This window comes from Oryza glaberrima, chromosome 4 (genome assembly GCF_000147395.1).
Source record: "Oryza glaberrima chromosome 4, OglaRS2, whole genome shotgun sequence".
In the NCBI taxonomy this organism is placed as follows: Eukaryota; Viridiplantae; Streptophyta; class Magnoliopsida; order Poales; family Poaceae; genus Oryza; species Oryza glaberrima.
This window is the reverse complement of record NC_068329.1, coordinates 21,357,887-21,371,796: the sequence shown is the minus strand read 5'-3', so window position 1 is coordinate 21,371,796 and position 13,910 is coordinate 21,357,887. Positions and strand designations below refer to the sequence as shown.

The 13,910-nt window shown below is 42.0% G+C and overlaps 1 protein-coding gene across 1 annotated transcript; it reads right to left on the bottom strand.

Annotated features, from left to right (window-relative positions):
* Window positions 1-11,541: 11,541 nt before the first annotated feature.
* Window positions 11,542-13,864, bottom strand: LOC127771483 (uncharacterized protein ycf20). The gene is made up of 2 exons (XM_052297398.1): window positions 13,639-13,864; window positions 11,542-12,646 (listed from the first exon to the last, which is right to left on the bottom strand). The coding sequence occupies exon 2, from the start codon at window positions 12,628-12,630 to the stop codon at window positions 12,163-12,165; it is 468 nt and encodes a 155-aa protein (XP_052153358.1). The 5' UTR covers window positions 12,631-12,646; window positions 13,639-13,864; the 3' UTR covers window positions 11,542-12,162.
* Between the last annotated feature and the right edge of the window lie 46 nt (window positions 13,865-13,910).

Genomic DNA, 13,910 nt, shown 5'->3' with positions numbered 1-13,910 from the left:
TCCATGTGTTCCATTTCGCTTTGGGTAGCCATTGATGTTAATACCTGTTACTTCCTTTCAGTGGGAGTAATAGAAATGGTCACGGTTTTGTACATTTTTCTGCAACATTCTCTCAAAGTAGTAAATGCTTTGAAGTGCCCTTGCGCCATCAATGAGGTACCTACGCAAACAGAAAACATATCCATGGCTGGAAATGAGGTACTGGGGTCGCTTGATTGATGGTTAACTTTGTTAAACCCAGATAAGGTGTGACTTACTGACTTGTCACAAGAAGTATGGATAGCCACCCTTACACAAGCTTAAGAGAAAAAGAAAAGGTGTATTTAACACGTGGGTCACATGAAAAATATGGTTAGCCATACGTTAACTCAAACAACTGATTAAGAAAGTGTACCATGTCTAAAGTTTGGTTTGGCAAGTTAAGGCTTATACTCACTATCTTTAAAAGGTCAAGGTTTATACCGTTCTATATCGACGTGGTTCTGGCAAAAAAAAAGGTTTATATAAACTCTTTTTTACTCCTGCAAAATGCACCGTAGTAAAATCTCTCTGGGACACCATAGCAGTGCTCCATGTGGCTGACAAATGCGTTTGAGCTGCCCACGCAGTGAAAGTTTTCCGGGACTCAGGGAGGGTGCCCACTTGGCCAACCACCGTCCCTCTCTCTCCATTGGCACGCCGAGAGAGGAGCCCTCGGATCCACTCATCAGCACCCACTCCACTGGTCGCTGCTCCAGTACCAAATGCGTGATGGTACCAAGCTTGAATGCATTCTCAATTTCTCATCAGGCTTCCATAAACTGACATCGTACTGGGGATCCCAAGTGTTTTGGGGCAGTAGTAAAGTGGTGACTGCGCGGCCGCACATGCGCGGATGCCCGCGCGGTTGGTGGCGTCGTAAATTTTGGCTCCTCCACCACCGTTCGCTCGATCACCGCCTGCGCTGCAGCTTCCGCGCGTGAAACATCGCCCGGCCACCGGGGCGGCGTGAGCGGCTGAAATGGGGATCGACCTGCTACACAATGCAGCCTGTCCGAGATTGACGGGGTTAGTTGTTCGCTTGTGTGTGTGTGTGGGGGGGGGGGGGGGGGGGGGGGGGGGGGTAGCAGCGTTAAGCATCTGTGGAAGTTGTTGGTGCCTTTGGTGTGGTGGTGGCCTGGTAGGGTGGTGGAGATCGATGTGGAATCGAATACGTACTCGGTTCCGACGCCACCAACTATTCTTTCTTTGCCCGCAGCACCGATTCCAATGGCGTTTTTGGATTGGATTGGATGCATCTGCCTGCGTGTGGACGAGATTACCGTGCCATGTTTGCTTTTGTCGTTCTCGTGTCGTGTGTGCTACCTGAATTGCCGGGGCCGATTTATTCGCTGTTTTGAGCCCGGGGATGCGGGGAACGTACGTGCGTGTGTGCTTAGAGCAAGGTCAATAGTGCAGCCCACTACTAGCTCTAAATTATCTATAGTTAATATAATAGCCAATTTATACAATAGTTGCTTACTATACTATTAATATTTGGTCCCACCTGTCATACACACATTACATTTTAGAGCCCGTGCTGCAGCTGGCTACAGATCTGTAGCCCGCTACTTTTCTCTCTCTTCATTTATCTCTTTAAAATATATTTATAGCTGGCTTATAGCTTGCTATTGTACCTGCTCTTATTACGGATTACGGTGATGCTTATGCTGTGATCCGCGGGCAATACTGAAAAGAGTGCACGGCAACATCCGGCTATATATCCTCTTGTGGGAGGGGCGACGGCCAAGCCTCCGGGCAAATCCTTGCGTGTAGGCCCGGTCTTCACCTGGTAATTGCTGTGGATGATTTTTTTTTTTTGTTGTGTTACAACTTACAAGCATATGATCTTGTGCGAAAGTTGATGATTTTGCCACAGAAGCTTACCACATTGCTTGTATTACTGCTCTAGGACAATGACACATTGTTTCTTTTGGGTAAATGTTACATGGACCATGATGTCAAATAATAATTGGACCTCAATTTACGCATATGTGGTTCAGAAATGAAAATAATCTGGAATTTCCTAGCCAGATCACCTGTTGTTTATTTTTTTATTTCTATCATTATTTATTCTGATATAGTAATGTCTGTAAATGGAAACGGAAATAGTGGAGAGTTTATTCTATTTCCGTGATATACTGTTTTCACCCAAATATTCGAAAAAAAGGCTATATCAATACGCATAATAATGAAATGAACATTAAGTTTAATCCTTGTATATTGTCAGTGTTGATGCTAGAACATTGTCATGAAGTACTTAAATTATTATACTTTTTTACTTTGAATCATCTCTGATAGTTACATATATTGATACAAATTTATAATACCATAACGAGACTATTTGACTGACAATATTATGGTTTAGCATATCTGGTGTTCGGTTCCAATAGTACAACTATCACGGGAGTGGATTCTAATCCCTCGAGGGGATATCCCCTCGTATACCTTTTTCTTCCAAATTCGATGCAAATAGTTGTGAAAAAATCTGAAAAAAATTTGACAATGTAGAGTATAATGATACCTACTACTCCACCAAAATTCATGTTCAAATTCGATCTACACATCGAGAAACAAAAAAGACAAATTTAGATATAAACAGTACGCTACTATTCATATGCTGAATTTGTCTTTTTTATATCTCGACGTGTGAGTTGAATTTGGACTTAAGATTTTGTGAAGTTGTATATATGTGTTGTATGAATGTTGTCAAATTTTTCCAAAATTTTTCATAACCGTTTAGATGGTTTTTGAGCAAACGAGGGAACATCCCCTCGAGGGATTAGAATAGTTTCCCAACTATCACTTCCTTTTATTACTCTACACCGGTTCCGGTTCTAAGTACTCTATAAGTAGAGGATCACATCCAAATTTCCATTCCATCTTCCAAGGGAAAAAATACATCCTATCCAGCGGCGGACCCAGAAAAATTACACTGGGTGTATCCATTCTAACGATCGCTCCACCATATATATTTTTTAAAAGAAAACATCTAATTCTGATGGAAGAATTTTGGCCCCATTGTTTCTCTTCATTTAGTCCTTTCCTCTTCCCTGATTTGATTTCTTGACGATTACAAGATCTCTAGACAAACCATGATAATTTTCTGATAAGATTCTATTTTTATATCCTTTGATTGCATACTACGTCTAGTGTTTTTTTCAAAAAAAATTGCATATGCCAGTGCCAACCTGGCACACCCCGTAGGTCTGCCCCTGATCCTATCCGATATGATATATAAAAATCAGAACTTATTTTTTGAGCGAATAGAATGATACTCTTACTAGGCTACTATGGCTCATGGACTACACGGAGGGAGTACCAGCAAGCATAGTACACTGCACGGTTGTTTCTTCAATCCTTTAAGCAGCAGGACATGCATGTAAGCCCATCACACTGTTGCAGAGTCGCAATGCTGCAAGCATGCAACGGAGACGGGCCTACAACTCCACGCGACGTAGTACCACGAACGGTATCCACCAAACACCGGACGGATCGATCTCTCTACTCCGGTACTACTCCCTGGTCCCTACCAACGTTCGCAACAGACGTTTCGTCGGTTCGCATCGCGCACGGCGGCCGGTGAATCTAATGGGCTCGTTTTCGTCGGCTACTCGACTCCGTCCCCGTGACAGAAAAATTCCCCTACTCCACTCCGTGACATCCGCGTGAAAGCCATCGCGCGACGGGCCGACGGCCGGCCGGCCGGCCGATGTGTTGTCACCTGCCGCGCGCGCCTTCTCTAGCGGCGCACGCTCCAAGCACCGATCGTGACTTTGTGAGCCTCCCAGGAAAAAAAGAACGTACAAGGTCGTGTGTGAGCTTTCGTCCCGTTGTTTTTGCGCGCGGGCGTGGGGGACCGGCCGACCCGACCCGAGCGGCGGGCGGCGGTTCTTTCCTCCTCGGGAAGTATTAATACATTTTTTTAATGTCCGGTGGGTATAAAGGTTGTGTTTAGTTCAGAGCAAAGTTTAAATTTTAATTAAAATTAGAGATGATGTGACTGAAAAGTCACGTGTGTATGGCAGGTTGATGTGATGAAAAAGACTGAAGTTTGGATCCAAACTTTGAATCTAAACACAGCCAAATTTAAAACAGCGTATCACGAAATCAATGATTCAGACAGGATGCTAATCATCCCACACGTAGTAGTCACTTACGTACTCCTACTGGTAAAGACTGACCAATATGATTTGTTGCTGAAAGTTCAACCGCTAGCTATAGGTGGGGAGGGAAACGGCAAACCAGAAAACGAGTGCATGCAGTTTCCCTGATACTGTAACTAGCACAATCGTCACGTGAACTCGAAATCCTATTTTCTCGTCATTCTTTGAACCATTCAACACCTGAAGAACCGAAGAATAACTAATCAATCATCTCTACCAGCAGCATGAGTTTGTTTTTTCTTGTTCGCCTAGGAGAAGTAATTTCCTTGCACTGCGCGCAAGCTTGTTAATTGCTTGGTGGCCAAGGCGATAGAGGGAGATCAAACCTACAAGTCCATGATGTATGCGGAAGTGTTCCTTCATGGAATATTCGGGAGAGAAAATTTTATTAACGCAGGTCAAACTACGGTTACGCGAATTGAATAGCGCCGCAACTTCTAGAAGGGTAGGCAATATAACTACTGATCCAGTACAGCATGTCGTACGTACTGACGATAGCAACTGACCAAATTAACCGTATATGAAGGTACTCTCCGTATAAATTAACCGTATCTAGAGTATATAGCATTTCGTATATATACAACGGTAGAAATTGATTGTGCCTAAGTATATAACTGTAGCTGTACGATAACTGCACATGTTTTGAAAAAAAAAAGTAAAATAAAAGAGTGTATGGGAATCTGTCTATGATAGCCCAAGCTCCAATAGCGAGTAGCAGATAAATCCTTTTAGTTGATTCGGCCAGGGAATAGATGTACAGACGCAAGTTATGGTCGCGTGAGACAGAGAGGCAAGCAGTTTATACATGTCCGAGTCCACTCAAAACGTAATATCCTATTCATGTTATGTTTTTCTCTCGATCTCCTTTTACGACTCTCTTACAGGGTGTGAAACTTTTTCTCGCTAGAGCTATTGAAGTTCGATCCCCTCATCTGTCGCCTTGGTCATGCCCTTATAGTTGACTTCGCTGGGAATACCGTAGTGTTCGTCACTTACAAATGGGACACCCGAGGAAATTAGACGTGTGAAGTCTTATCACATGCTTACAAATAGTGCCCGCAATGAATCTCTCTAGCTCCCACCTGAGCTCCCTTGGTGGAGCTAGCATTGAGTGTGACAGGGTCGTCCCGGGCACCTCCTCCTCATGTCGATGCGTGGCCTAGCTAGGGTAGGTGACTAGGACGCTGGTGACGCCTGGTGGATTCACTTGCCTGCTACAGTGTGCTGGACGCACCGTGTCTTCTCGGGCCCGGCCAAGCGACGTGACAATCAATCCCATTTCTTGACAGCCCATGCCCCAGTAATTCAGGAGTGTTGATGGCTTGTTTCACGGGCGTTATGCGTAGTCTTGTCATCCACCCCACGTATAGCTGCCTGATTCGTATCCTTTGCATTATATACGAGATCAACCGTGCGACGTGAGGGAATGACGGTTCTAAGTCCAATTGCAATTATGGTATGCCAGAGGCCCTGAGTAGTCAACAGAAGACCGAGCTTGGGGCCTTTTTTGGGCTTGCACCCGATCTTAGGGCGCAGCCTACAAAATTAAGAGACTGAACTCTTAGTCCCGCTTATGACTGGCGGGATGCAGCCCCACGTGGCCTGTTTTGGAGATCTTTAGAGCCCTGAGCAGTTGGAGGTGGGAACCCGGGCTCCCACTTCTCCAATAGTATCCTACCCACACAACCTTTAAATGCATTTTTATGCACAACGAACTAGCAAATATCACCGAAATTTAAAAGGAAAACTTGTGTACGTACTTCTAATAGTATTAAACACCTATGTGTGGAGTCCCATGTTCAAATTCAACTACAGAAATAGCAAAACGAAAAATCCAATGAAATTATGCCCTTACGAATTGAATGACATATTTTTATGTTTTTATGGCTAAAAAATACTCCATAATGAATATTGAATTGCAGATTATTACTTTAGTCATCCGGTGGCTTCGCATCTGGGCTATCCTCCATAAACCGGGTCTTCGGGATACTATTGTGGTGGTATCGCGACGTTGGACCAGGTGGCACAAGAGTTTTTTTTTTTACTCAGGAGTATGGTTGGCGATCTAGTCTACGGATTGATAGCCACTAATATTTCTGTTTTGTCATAAGGGTCTTCGTAGGTCTTTCTTTGTGTGTGGCTATATGCATCTTATGCAGAGGCCGGGAGCGGGCTTAATTGAAATGTATTATCTTGATGTATTTGACTGAGTTTTAATAAAGTTTCCATAATTGAAAAAAAATGAAGACAAAACTTTTGACATACGTATAATGCGAAATCTTTTGCCTCTTACTATGGCCCTGTTTAGATCCACTGGCAAAAATTTTCACTCTGTCACATTGAATGTTTAAACACATGCATGAAGTATTAAATATAAACGAAAAAATAACTAATTACATAGATTACGTGTAAATTGCGAGACGAATCTTTTAAGTCTAATTGCTCCATAATTTGATAATATGATGTTACAATAAATATTTGCTAATGATGGATTAATTAGGCTTAATAAATTCGTCTCGTAGTTTACAGGCGAAATCTGTAATTTGTTTTGTTATTAGTCTACGTTTAATACTTTAAATATGTATCCGTATATCCAATGTGACACGCTAAAACTTTATACCAATAGATAAACACCCCCGCTGTGCCTCTATGACCGGCCGAATATTATAGTTTTGCCTCCTGAAAATGCTTTCTTTCTCTCTCTTTTGGCGCGTACGTGTGCAAAAACGCTGGATCGGTCATGGCTGCCTGGCTGGGGACGACGGGATCGACGTCATCGCGTGTGTCACATACACCGCCCTGTCGGCCTGCCCACACCGCACGTCTCTCCATCGATATATATCGAAAAAGCCGTGTCTAATAAGTCAACAGAGGACGCATACGGGAGCGTTTGTATGTAGAGTTGTGGTGTCACGTTCGGCATTTGCACTTAGTACGTGTCTAAAGCCTGCGCTAACATGCACGAGCTTTCTTTGCTTTCTTTTGAACTTTTGTTGCATTATATTTCAACGAAGTTACGAGTACCTTGGTTTCTTTGTCCTAGCTACTCGTAGTACGTTGTAAAGATAATTAGCATAGTCTCTATTTGGAGTACGTTTTTGGACCATTACTACGCTGAATGCCTGCACAAATTTCTCGCAATTTGACAAAAGTACTCTGTCGTCAATTCACCGTTAGGATTTGGAGGGCCACACATCCTTGTCGCCCTCAGCCTAGATTCTGCCCATACACAAACAAGCAAACTGTTTAAGGTCGATATCTTGATGTGATCTGACTCTGACGCTGACGCTGACCCAATTTCACACGAAGACCAACCTAGCTCAAATCAACGTCAAGGCTGTGTTTAGATTTAAAGTTTGGATCTAAACTTCAGTCCTTTTCTATCATATCAATCTGTCATACATATACAACTTTTTAGTTATATCATCTTCAATTTTAATTAAAATTTAAACTTTGCACTGAACTAAACACTAAACACAGTCCAAGTTGGTTCACAGCTGCACATAAAGTCAAATCCCCCTTTTTAAAACAAGGGGAAAATTCGGGCGTGCCTTTCACACTCGTGTTTTCTAGCTACTCGTTGGCTACCGCAGCATAAAACGTTTCGTTGGCCTAAACCTCGTGTCGGTTTCTATTTTGCGAGCATAATAATTCTGTCAATTTGTATTCAAATTCGGGGAGATAGCTACTTTAAACTTGTAAGCCTCCTTAAGAAAGGGAGAAGTTTTATAGGATTTGAGCTAGATCACGTGAAAATCATATAAAATTTTACTGTTCAAAAGGAGCGGCTATAGTGATAACTTGCGTAAGATCAGCAATGGAGCCACCTCCCGTGCAGGTCAGGAACCTGGCTGGGCTCCGTCGCTGCCGTTTCCTCTATCGATAGCCGTTGACACAAAAAAATTAGTCTATTATTGAAAAACGCTATTAGTTACCTAGGCCATTTGCTTCCCCGTTGGCTAGGTTGATGTCTCCCGTGGCCCTTTTGCTTACCTAGCAGAGATATAAACAACTGCAGTAAAAATGTCTAATCTAGTATAGAATAACAGAGTTGAACTGAGTTTTATATCAGCAATTCAGCATTGTTCGGGAGAAGATGTAGCTCCAAGCTTCAAATTTTCTAGATGAGGGAGGAATATAAGCTAGTCAAACCCTGACAGGGCATGCTCTTGACATTTCTAAGCCTGTGCAAATTTGCAATCAGCTGAGCTGTGCTGTACTCCGCAGGGGAAACCAAATGATTTGGTTCGCTTACATATCAAACATAAAAATGGGTCGCTTACATATCAAACATAAAAATGGATAAGTTCACTTGAGGTCCCTTAACTTGACATTAAGTTCGATTTTCGTCCTTAAACCGCAATACCAGATACAACGGATCTCTCAACTGTCAAAACTGGTTCAATATACTCTCCCCTCCTATAAAAACCAATTTAATATCAGATGTGACACATCTACTATGAATCTAGACATGCATAAGTCCAGATTTGTATTTTAGGGATAGATGGAGTAGGTCCCAAGATGGTTTGGACAGCGGTTTCAGTTGACATGGCATTTGTATGATTAATTTGACTTGGTCTTTATCTGACGTGGTATTAACGTTGCACATGAAATAAAATTTAACAATTTAAAAATTAAAACAATTTGTATGGACCCATATGTTAGTCGAACAATAAGATTAAAAAATAGTGAGAGCCACATGCCAATGGGCCCTAATTCTCCACCTCATCCTCTCTTCTTCTTTATATTCTCCCCTCTTGAAGAGGGCATCTTCCCTTCCGGAGGAGAGGATATAGATAAGAGAGGATCAGGTGGAGGACGTGAGGCTCGCTGGCATCCCACTATTTTTAATTAAATTTACTGACTGATATATGGACCCGTATATTTTGTTTTAATTTTTAAATTGTTAAATTTTGATTCATGTGCCACGTTAGATGAAGACCGAGTCAAATTAACCAGATAGGCGTTTACGTCAGCTGAGACTACCGGCTAAACCGTTTTGGGACTTATATATATCGGTTTTGATAGTTGAGGGACCCATTGTATATGGTATTGCGGGACAAGAATGAAAGTCGAACTCGCTTTCATATTAAGGGATCTAAAGTGAACTTATTCCTATCCTTTGCGATCCATATATGGATGGGCTTCAGGATTGCATCATAGCCGAGGTTAACTGGGCAAACATTTGGAAGAGGCCCACGAGGTCTCACCGAACAGCAGAAAGGATCAAAAGAAGCATCATTTTTCTTTTTTAGAGAACAATACTTCTACCTAGCCTCTATATACAACTAGATATATGTACCCATTTAAATTGAGAAATATCAAAAGAAGCATCATGCGATTGAGTTTTAAGCAGCAAATATATAGCTCCAAAGTTCCTCTCCAAAAACAAACATCATTAAGTACTGTCTAAAAGGGCAAACAGTAGAAATTTCTTTCTCTGCAAAGAATATCAGAACAGCAGAAAACATCAGAACAATGTTGGCAACCACCTACTAATGCTTTTTGGAGACAAGACAATTTATACAAGAGAACATCCAACAAATGCAAGTAGTCGTAGATATACCGTTGCCACTCAAATTGCTTTCTGATATTTCTTCAGAATATGCAATAAACTCAACAGCCAGTCATTTAGGAGTACTGAAGTCCAGATCGTTCAATATACAGCATGGAATTTAGGACCCGAGCTCAAAGGCAAAAAGGATATACAAGGTCATTGCAGAAATGCAGACTATGATTTTCTGATCCTGTCCTGATTTTAGTTCACTCATGAATAGAGTGGAATATGTTCTGAGCATGCCAATAATAAAGCAATAATTCGGTTTCAAAAAGAAAAAAAAGGAGTAAGCAACAATTGGAGGCAACTATTCTAACATCAATACATCATCCATAACTTTATGTAATTTGTCACAACTCACAAATGCATAACCAACTATCCAAATGTAATTTACAAAACAAGCTTGCAAAAGTGGCAGCAGCAATATGAGGATATTTGTTAAGCTAAAGCAAGCTATTGCCTGTACAAAAAACGATCCATTAATCGAGCTGTATATATTCATACGCAGCAGTTAAGGATATGAGAAAATAACAAGAGAAACTATCACAAGGCGGGTTAATTGGAAGACAGCATCTTGCCATCCACTTTTTTTTTAAGAAAAGGGGCAAATCTTGCTATCCAATATCAAGAGATACTTCTAGCACATAGAACAAAAACTAAACTCCCAAGAAATATATCAATCAGTGATTATATCCCTATAAAACAAGAACAAAGAGGCAACCTGTACCGGCTCATACGCATAAACAAAAAGTGAGATCTGGATGCAGAGGCTTATCGATCGATTCCTGCGTTGTATATTATCAAGAATCAGCACGGGCATCGATCGGAGCAGCACAAGGCAGGGAAGAGATCGATAAACCACTGCGCCCAGGCATCACCCAAACAAATCTATACAGATCGATGAAGAGAGAGAAAAAAAAAAAGGCAGATGCAATACTGACCCACTGACAGATATGGACTGAGAGCAACAGAAACAGCAATGAAAACAAATAAATATACTACCCTATACAAGATTATGTGCTTGCCTACTGAGAAAGAAGTGAGAGATCTGGAATTCTGGATCTAACTAATGCACAAGGTTGCTTGTGATAGTGGCAAACCATAGCAACAACAAAGCAAGGAGAGGAGACGATTAGGAATCTTGTGTGTGTTCTTTGCAAAAGGGAGTGTGGTCTACAACACAAAACACTTGGTTCTCTCTGTCTCTTTACTCCCTTGATCTCTCTATAAGAGGAGAAGTTTCTTGGCCACTAGGAAGTGGAGAGGATAGCTCTGACATTTCGGTAAGCTGGTGGCTGGACACACAGTGGGGAGGTAAAGATGAGCTGAGCTCAGCTAGGCAACAGCGTGTGTTGCTAGTGGCCACTAGCCATCTATCCCTGTCTACTGTTGTTAAAGAGAAAAGAGGGAGACAGTTCCATGTCTACCATTTGCTCAATGTTGGCAACAACCTGATGTGTAATGTAATCTGAAGGTTACCTTGGCATGATTGATCAGTTGATCTAAAGTGATAAGAAAATGTTTAGCCAATTATGGCATGAAAATATCAGTTGCCATACAGTATACTACTCAGTGATGGTACAAGTTACTGATTATAGATGATATTCGTTGAGCAAAGCAGACATAGGTCGATGAGCCACATGAGCCCATATCAACCTGAGACAGGATAAACTTATCGTGAGTTTAACAAAGTTTGGATCAGGTCAGGATAATATGCGTTGCGCAAGAGAAGAATAAAAATGTTTGCTTACACTTTGCCCAAGGTTGGTACTAATACTATATAAATTACATGTTGCACCATTTCAAAAATAATAATAATAAAAAGCTGTTGCACCTGTAGTTGCTAACAATGAAATCAACTCTTGGCACAGCAGGTCTTAACAGGACAGATCAAGTGCTACTGTATTATTTGCATCTTCGATACATGAAATCAAAGAGTACAGATGAAGCTTAGTGCATTTAGGTGTAACTCGGTTGAGTTACTGGGTCGAGGAAATTAGCATAAAAAATCACACAAGGCTACAGTCTTTCCAGCACAATGGACTTAAATCTGAACCAAGTTCCATTAAAAATTAGACAGCCTTTTTGAGATGATCAAGATCAGATAGCTTGAAATTTGCATATGTACACACCGGGCTTCAATCATATGTAATCTGAATCTCAAAATAAATAGTTGTTATCATCACACTACAGTATACCCACATGTGGACCAATCTTTGAAAATCTATCCACCAACTCAAAAACTATACCAGCAACAAGCCTGCCTTCACATAGGAGAACAAAGCTGAGGAAAGCCACAGAACTATAGATCCCTCGTCTCAGCAATAACATCGTGGGGGCATGCTATTTTTTCACCATCTTTGCTGTTTTTCAAGATTCAAGAACATAACATGTCAAAGCACCAATAGGAAGAATTGCAGGTCAGCTAGCAAGCTTGAAGGCATCAATAAACAGGCCATATGTGAAACCCATCTTGAAGTTGTTGAGGAGAGCAAATGGGAAGGTAACCTTAGGCCGGCTGTAGTAGAACTTAGTTACGTATTCAGTAAGCAGGACACACACAACTGCTGCTATGACATCGTTCACACCCAACGCTCCGAAAGACAGAGATATTGTCTGCGCCACATAAAAGCCTCCCAGAAGTGAGATACCACCAAAAAGAGCTCTCCTTGACCGGCTTCTGAAATAGTTTCTAGAGAGTTCAGGGATGGTTCGGATTATATCAACTAGCCTTCGACGACCATCATTTCCCTGTACTGCACGAACTTTGATAAATTTGTAAGAGGATCTCCTTGGGTAGTTTTTGTAGCTTGGCGACAGTAGCCTTGCCTCTCCATATAGACCACTGTTGGCAAAACCAATAGAGATTGTCTTTGAAGCACATGCCATTGAAAAGTGCCAATCACTGCATGAACATAAAAATTTCAATAAAACACAGATATGCAATTAGGGATTCTGCTGTTGTGTGAGAGGCACAAGTTTGCAGATAAAAGTAGATAAGTCAAGAAAGAAAGAAAACAATAGAAAGAATGAACACAACGACTAACAGAAATATCAATGGATTATCTGAAGGAACAGACGATGAAAATAGTGACAATGCAAAAAATTGATAATTCTACAATATGCCTCAAAACCAAATTGAAGGGATGCATTAGCCTGCTAGGCATTCCAAGTTCCGTTTGATGGGAAAATACTTTGCCATCAGACAGCCATCAAACATCCTGACATGGGAATAGCTTATTGTTTGCTACGGCAGTATACTATACACTATACAGTGGTTTATGGCATTCCAATGTACTCAAAACGTGATTGACTCCAAGCTGTTCAATGTAATTTAAATCCTCAAGCCTAAAGCATTAATGCAGTATGGTTGGTTCAAACCTGAACACACCATCGTCATTCACAGGTATGGTAAAAGGGCAAAGGCAATTACGAGGCACTAACAACTTTCCTAGCACGGCACCTACCATTGCACAGGGAAACACAGAGAATATGAAAACACTTAACTACTTCAGGCTATTTGTATGGTTGTACCACACAGAACTACCATCAGAGCAATAGTCTCCGATAAATTCAAAAAGCTGAATCTCACCAGAGCAACTCCTATTGGCAGTGTCGACTCCGCTGCGCAAATACGTCAAACAGGTAGCATGAGATGCTACGAGTAGTGGCGAATGTACGATTTTGCAGCCAGTTGTTCAGTTAAAAAAACGTTTCATACATGAAACGCACAACCATAACAAGTTTTTTCCCCCACAAGTACTTCAAATTCTCAAACTCACATTTCTGAAATCTCAAGCTCTACCATTGATTCAGTGACCAATTCAGCTTCAGATCAACAATAATTGGCAAGCGGACTGTGAGAACTGGAAAGGGATTCGTTTCAGAAATCCTTACCTCTTGCTGCCTTGCTGTGGTCTGTGGAGCGGTAGAGGTCAGCGGAGGCTGGTGAGCCGGGCTGATGGCGTCGTAGAGGGCCAACCCACGGTGTCCGTCGGCTGAGCCACCGCCGCCGCCTCCGCCCTACCGCTGCGCGGCCGCGCAGGCGAGGGGAGCGCCGCCGAGCCGCGCCGAGGAGGAGAGGGAGAGGGAGAGAGAGAGATGAGGGAAGTGTGGCGCTGTAGCTTCGGGTGGTGGGGCTCACTGGCTCAGCGAGAGAAACACTCCCT

What these genes read in the sequence shown, in the direction of transcription:
- LOC127771483 (XM_052297398.1), bottom strand. Translation starts at nt 12,630, where the DNA reads ATGGCATGTGCTTCAAAGACAATCTCTATTGGTTTTGCCAACAGTGGT.